At 68.4% G+C, this 7,085-nt stretch overlaps 1 protein-coding gene across 1 annotated transcript in view; it reads right to left on the bottom strand.

Annotated features, from left to right (window-relative positions):
- LOXL4 (lysyl oxidase like 4) overlaps positions 1–7,085 on the bottom strand; it is a 26,161-nt gene that overhangs the window by 16,395 nt on the left and 2,681 nt on the right. The window contains 14 exon segments of the mRNA XM_025215632.1: positions 3–55; positions 317–428; positions 1,553–1,689; positions 2,856–3,012; positions 3,251–3,447; positions 3,832–3,994; positions 4,138–4,305; positions 4,467–4,512; positions 4,514–4,577; positions 4,768–4,951; positions 5,362–5,590; positions 5,717–5,755; positions 6,449–6,651; positions 6,971–7,076. Coding sequence (XP_025071417.1) covers positions 3–55; positions 317–428; positions 1,553–1,689; positions 2,856–3,012; positions 3,251–3,447; positions 3,832–3,994; positions 4,138–4,305; positions 4,467–4,512; positions 4,514–4,577; positions 4,768–4,951; positions 5,362–5,590; positions 5,717–5,755; positions 6,449–6,651; positions 6,971–7,076 — 1,858 coding nt within the window.

Raw genomic sequence — 7,085 nt, 5'->3', positions numbered from 1 at the left:
GCCAGGCGCTGCTGCTGCTCCATGACGCTGAGCACATCGGCCCCGTGGGCATCGCCTGGAGGAGGAGAGGGTCCGGCGTGAGTGCAGGGAGGTGGCATTGGGCAGCCCCTCCCGCGCTCCCAGCTGTGCCCTGTGCCCCCAGCCCAGCTCAGGACCTTCCCAGCCCACGGGGCGCTCTCCCGCTTGTGCTCTGAGCTGGGGATCTTAGCGACCATCCTCAGCCCCACTTCATGGCCCACGGTGCCACAGCTGCAGGCTCCCGGCCCCTCGTGGCCTGCTCCGAGTCCCAGCCCCCTGCCTTCTGTGCCCGTCGTACCTGTGTGGCAGGCGTGCATCCAGATGTGCTGCCCGTCATATTTGCACTGGCACCGCACGACATTGTTGGAGAAGTCTGACTCGGCCACGTCGCGCAGGGGGTTCACGATCACCTGGGTGGGAGGGAGGAGAGGCGGTGAGCGGGGGACACCCGGGCTCTGGCCACAAGAGCGGTGGCGCTGCCCTATGCAGGGTCAGACCCGGTCCATCCTGCCCAGGCTCCGGTGTCGCGCGGGGCAGCGAGCGGAGGCTGGGAGGGCGTGACGGTGCAGCGTTCAAGGTGTGGGTGCCCCATGGGCTTAAAAAGGGGCAGCACGATACGTCCCATGCTGTTTGCCGTTCCCTTCCTTCTACCCCGAACACTGCGTTTGCCGTTTTGACGGCTACTGAGCACTGAGCCGGTGGCAGCTCCCTGTCCACGAGGCTGCCCAGCTCTTCCCCGGGGAGCCCATCAGAGGGTAAGGCTAGTTTAGGTTGCTGCTGTTGTTCACGTGCATCACTTCACACTTATCTACACTGAATTTCATCTGCCGTCGAGTTGCCCATTTGCTCAATCGTGTCAGATCCTTCTGTGGCTGCCCACAGCCCACCTTGGTCCGTACTACTTTGAACAGTTTTGTTATCTGCGCACCCCCGTCCAGCTCGCTCATGAACGTGCGAAACAGCGCTGGGCCCAGCACGGGACCCTGCTGCTCACTTCTTACCATCCCAAAAACTGACCATTCGACTTGCTCTTTGCTTAGTCTTTAAACTGATGCTAAGCCAGGAGGGGATGGTCCCGTGACTGCCTAATTTAGTTAAGAGCCTCTAATGGGGGACCTTGGCCAAGGCTTTTTGGAAGTCCAGATGTACTGAGTCAACTGGATGACCCTGGTCCAGCTACTTATTGGCAGGTGGATTGGCAGGCTGCCCCCCCGATCCCATGCCAGTCCAGCCCTAGCGCTGGGCATCCCCTGGCCCTGCTCATCCTGGCTGCACCCTGTGCCCAGCTGCAGTGGAAATGAACTCAAGCCACGTCCTGGCTCGGCTCTGCCAGGCCTGGGGGGTGCCGGGCAGAGCCAGGCTGGCCAGCGGGGCCCTGACAGTGTCCTGCGGGGGACAGCGGGGCAGGGAGGGTGTAGGAAGGATGCGGGGAGCAGGGGGGCAGCCTGGCCCTACGGCTGCACGGCTAGCCCCTGCCCAAGCCCCCGGAGGTGCTGGGCTGCGCCGTGCCGGGTGCTGGGGCTGGGCTGCCCACCTGGAAGATGTAGCTGCCCGGCCGCACGTCAGTGATGTCGATCCACTGGCAGTCGATGTCGTGCCGGTAGGTGTCCCAGCAGCTCATGCTCACACCCTGCTCCCCGAAGTTGGCACAGGCAAAGCTCCGCTGCCGCCCTGTAACGGAGGAGGGACATCAGAGCTGAGCCAGGTCTGTCCTGCCCGGCCTCCGGGGACACCAGTGGCCTGGGGCTGAGCAGGGTTTTCCCTGTTCCTTTCCCACTTGCAGCCTCCTGCATTTAGGGGCTGGGAGAAGAGGCAGCACTGAGGGGCCGTACAAGCCCTGGGAGGGGAGGGCGAGAGGACCAGGCAGAACGGAGAGGACCCGGGGTCGCCGGCAAGGCTCTGGTGGTCTGCAGTGGGGACGAGGGAGAAGGGCTTGTCTCCCGCGCTGCAGAGCGGTGACTTCAACCTGAACAAAGACGAGCTCAGGGAAGATTTCCTTGCTGCGAGAGCGGGGCGGCGCGGGATACAGTCCCCGGGGAAGGGGAGGATGCTCCGGCGCCGCAGGGGCTCAAGAAAAGGAGGGACAAGCGCTGGGCAGGGACGGGCGAGGAGTCGTCGTGTCTGAACCGCGCGGTGAGGAGCCGCAGCTGGAGGTCGGGTGCTCCCCCACCCCCAGATCGCGAGGAGACGCAGCCCCAAACACCTAAACACCACCGTGAATGTGCCTGTGCGGGCTGGGAAAGCTCTTGCCTCTGCAGTGTAGAATCACAGCAGAGCAGGTCTAGACGGGATCTCCCGACACCCCCAACCATCCCGAACAAATCCTCAGAGCAGTAAAACCACAGCCTGGCACATCACAGTCAACCCCATTAATCTCTAAGGCACCCCTGGCACGGCCACCGGCTGGGGCTAAGAAACCCAGAGGTCCTGGCTAGAGGGTTGCGCCCTCCGCTCAGGGCCAGCCCGACACTGCACTGGGGGCAGGACGGGACTTTATCCCTGTAGTCAGGTCGGTCTGGGCTGGCGCCTCGCTCTTCTCCCCCATTCGTAGAGTCCCGGAGCCGCAGGGCCGGCAGGGAGCTGCGGGGTCACATCCAGTCCCAGCCCGGCCCATGGCAGGATCAGCCCCGTCCAAACCAGCCCAGATGAACCCCGTGGGTGGGGAGTGGTGGGGGGACGGGACGTGGACCCTTGAGCCCTGCCCGCCGCACCGCTCCGTGACTCCAGCTGCGGGCAGCCCTGGCTGGGGACAAGCTCCTGGTGCCGCCTCCCCAGCAGGGCCGTGGGGCAGGAGCAGGCTGGGGTGGGGGCAGCTCGGGGGCAGCGGGGGCACGTACCCCCGTGGCAGTTGCTGTCCTCTAGGCAGAAGCTGGCCTTGTGCCCCTCCGCCACCTTGGTGCCGTTGAGCGTCAGCAGGTCGTAGTGGGTGAAGACCTCGATGCTGTGGTAGTGCCTGCGGGGGCAGGAGCGGTCAGGGGGACGGGGAAGGCGGCCCTGCGCCCCGCGGCCCAGGCCAGGGAGCAGAGGGCAGGACACTTCCCAGCACGGAGCGGAAGGGGAGCAGCTGGGCACCAAATTACAGCCCTGCAGCCCAGCGGACCCGTAATGACAGCCCCGGCGGGGACGCTGCTCATTACCCGGGCAGGGCTGGCCCGGCCCCCGCAGCCCAGGGACACGCGGCCGGGGACACGTGAGCCCGTGGCCTGGGCTGCCCGGGCACGGCTGGGATGGCGCGGGCTGGCTCCTGGGCTCCTTCCCCCCGGGAGGAGAAGCGCAGCAGGCGGCGGTGCCCGTAGGGCCAGTCCATGTGGTCGGCGGAGCTCGAGAGGCAGCGCTCCTCGTGGGCGCAGGACAGCAGGCTCAGCGGTCGGTCCTCCAAGTAGGCCGTCTCCTGCACCAGCTGTGCGTTCATCACCAGGTCCGGGGCCGCTGCGGGGTGCAGGGGTCAGCCGGGGTGCCCAGCCCTGCCCCCCCCGCCGCGTGGCACCCTGGGCCTGGCGGGGTGCACGGACGGAGCGGTGCCCTGCACCCCACGGCCAGGGATGCTACCCCGTTTGCCCCCTTGACCCATCCTCTGCCCCGTCCCGCTGTGCATTGGCCCCACCCCATTGTTCAATGGCTCCACCCACTATCCAGTGGCTACACCCACTCTCCCATAGTCCCAACTATGCAAAGTTGGGACTATGCAAAGTTGGTGGAGCTATGGGATGGTGGGTGGAGCCCACCATCCCATAGCTCCACCTACTGTCCTGTGACCCCACCCACTTGTCACTAGCCCTGCCCCCTGTCCCATGCCCACCTGCCCTGACTCACTGCGGGTGCAGCTAACGCCAGCGGAGAAGCGGCCCCCGCCCGTGGGGCAGTGCACGGGGCCGTGGTGCTGGCACTGCTGCAGTGACAGCTCGGTGCCCGCGCAGCGCACGCCACTCAGCACCACCTCGCCCGCGTCCCGGCTGCCTGGCCAGTACCAGGTCTCCTGGGGAGACAGCATGGCCGCGGCTCTTGGGGGCTGCCAGCGCCAGGCACGGCCCCCCGACACGCCCAGCCAGGGCTCAGCGCATGGGGTCCCGGCTCCCCCAGTCACCCCCGCGAGGCACCCGGGGCCACTCGGGCACTCACCTGGTGCGCCTGGCTGGCGAAGCCCAGCGCCAGCTGCCGGCAGACGACCATGGCCTCGCTCAGGCCCCAATGGGCCCCACACACGGCGCCCCACTTCAGGGTCCCCGCCACGGGCACCAGCACCTCCACCACGCCCTCCTCCGGGCTGCGGCCCCCTGCCAGGCGCACCTGTGGCACACAGGGGTGAGCAGGCAGCGCCCCATCCTCATCCCCATCCCAGTCCTGGCCAAGGCCCCGTCATGCCCTCCCCCTGCAATGGCCCCCGCCAGCCCCCCTGATCCAGGGCCCTGCACCCTTGCCCAGCCCCACCACAGCCCCCCCGGGCTCACCTGGCTCTTGTAGCCCATGTGGGGCACGTGCCGCCTCCTGGAAGCTGCACTCGCCCAGCGCCCGCTCGTAGCCGGAGCAGCGCACCTCCGCCAGGTGCACGGGGCCCAGGCCTGGCACGGAGCGGGCGTCAGGTCCAGGGCCTCGGCCTGCCCTGCCCCAGCCTCCCTGCACCCGAACACGCCTGAGCTCCTTGCCCGCCCCGTGCGCTGGCAGGGCCCAGGTGCCAGGTTCCCTTCCACCTTCCCCCGGACCGGCAGGATCAGGCCCTGCCCCAGGGCCCCCGCAGCTCCGTGGACTCACTTTGCCCCATCTGGGCGCTGGCGAGAGCCTCCCGGGCCGTGCCGTAGCCCAGCTGCCGACACACCACGCTGGCCGCCTGCAGGTCCCAGCTCTGGCCGCACACGGTGCCCCACTGGCTGTGGAGCAGCACCTCCACGCGGCCCTCGCCCACCTGCGCGCCCGCCCGGAGGCGCACCGCCGGGCCCTGCGGAGAGCGGAGTGGTGTGCAGGGGGGGTACGGGCACGGACACGCATGCAGCAGCCTGCCCAGGCATACAGACAGGTCACGCAGGTGCAAGCATGGGCCGTGCGAGTGCCTGCATACATGCAGAAACCACGAGTGCGTGAGAGCACACATGCGCGCACGCACACACACACACACACACATGCACACGCACACGTGTGCACGCGCTGGCGGGGAGGGTTTGAACTGGGGTCCGTCCTGCTCGGCGGTGCTGCTCAGGTCGCACCCAGGCTCCTGCAGTCCCCTCCAGCTGTGTTGCAGCAGCTGGTGCCCCACGGGGCATTTCCCACCCCTCTCACAGCCCAGGGCCCGTCTGTTCTGGGTTGGGGGGGAGGGCAACACATGCACCCCCCACGCTGCCGGGGCCTCACCTTCACCTTGGCCACCTTGCGGAGGGGCTTGCCCTTGGCTTTGGTCTTGGCCTTCTGGAACTCAGGGCCAGGCACGCAGCGGACGACGGCGTGCATGCCATGGGGGCAGGTGGGCCGGGGCCGGCCCGGGGGGGCCAGCTGAAGCGGGCACTGGGACAGGTGGGGCTCGGTGCCCAGGCAGCCGAAGCGGTGGATCCAGAACGTGTTCTTCTGGCTGAGGGTCTTCAAGCTGCAAGGCAGGGGGGCAACGGGGGGTCACTGTGGGCAGCTCCCAGGTGTGGAGCCCCCGTGCCAGCCGTGCCCTTGTGCCTCCCCCCCCGGGTGACTGGTGCCAGGAGCGGGGGCGGTTCGGTACCTCGAGAGCGGGTCCTTCAGCTTCGAGTTCCACAGTTTCCTGCGGTGTTGGAGAGGGGGTGGTCAGGGGGTCTCAGTGCCCATGGCCGGCTCGGAGACGGTGCCCACCTGTCGCCCGGTCCAGTCTGGTCCCTGCCCTTCGCCACAGCCCAGCATCCCCGGGGCCGGGGCACATGCTCACCCCCGCGGGAGCCTGGCAGGCGCTTGCTCCCTGCAATTACCCGCGGTCCCTGCGCCCTGCAGCACCGCTGGGCTGGCTTGGGCGGCTCCTGGCACCGCATGTGCTCATTAGGGCTGTATTTATAGCTGGGCCTGCGGGGAGGGGGGACCCCGCACTTCCCCCGGGGTTTCTCCGCTCTGGTGCCTGCTGCTGCTGCTGCAGAGGAGGCCGGGGAGACTGGGACAAGAGCCCCCATCCCACATGGTGCCCCCCGCATGGGCTGGATCCTGGCACTGGCTGTACCGCACAGGCCTGCCCCGTTGCCACAGTCCCTGGGTGAGCAGTGCCCTGGCCTGGCGCATGCATGAGCTCTGCACTGTAGTGCTGCCTGGTGCCCTGCATGCACCCCCACCCAGTTGCACACTTATGCCCAACACCTGCCACCTTGCATGCCCCCTCCTTCATGCCCCGTGCATGCACCCTGACCTTGAACACCTTGTGCATACACCCCCCACCCCCCCAACGCCCCGTGCATGCACTCCCGCCTTGCATGCCCCGTGTCCGCGCCCCCACCGGTAGAAGCTGGTGTCGAGGTGGCCCTCGTGGGGGAAGCCCAGTGTGCCGCACACCACCCGGCTGTTGTTCCGCGTCCACCCGGCGTCACACACCTGCCGCCAGCGCCCCTCGTACTTCACCTCCACAACGCCCTCGGTCACCGGGACGCTCAGCTTGGCCCAGGCCAGGATGGGCTTGATCCGCACTTCCAGCCTGGAGCCCTGCATGGGGCCAAGCGCGTGAGGCAGGCCCCGGGCGGGGGGCCTCACCTCCACCGCCGGGAAGTTTCCCGCAGGCTCTGGTCCCCCAGTGTCTGCCTTGTCTCCTGTCCCAGGCTCACCTGCAGGCCGCCCTCGGTCACCGGGACGCTCAGCTTGGCCCAGGCCAGGATGGGCTTGATCCGCACTTCCAGCCTGGAGCCCTGCATGGGGCCAAGCGCGTGAGGCAGGCCCCGGGCGGGGGGCCTCACCTCCACCGCCGGGAAGTTTCCCGCAGGCTCTGGTCCCCCAGTGTCTGCCTTGTCTCCTGTCCCAGGCTCACCTGCAGGCGGGCGCCGGGGGCCAGGCTGGGTGCGCGGGGCGGGAGCGGGCCCGAGCACACGACACCGACGTCCTCGCTGTGCTGGCAGGCGCTGGCGCCCCCGGCGCTTGCGCCG

This window comes from Alligator sinensis, unplaced genomic scaffold (genome assembly GCF_000455745.1).
Source record: "Alligator sinensis unplaced genomic scaffold, ASM45574v1 scaffold859_1, whole genome shotgun sequence".
Lineage (NCBI taxonomy): Eukaryota > Metazoa > Chordata > Crocodylia > Alligatoridae > Alligator > Alligator sinensis.
The sequence above is the reverse complement of the archived record's forward strand: the minus strand, read 5'-3'. Positions and strand labels throughout refer to the sequence as shown.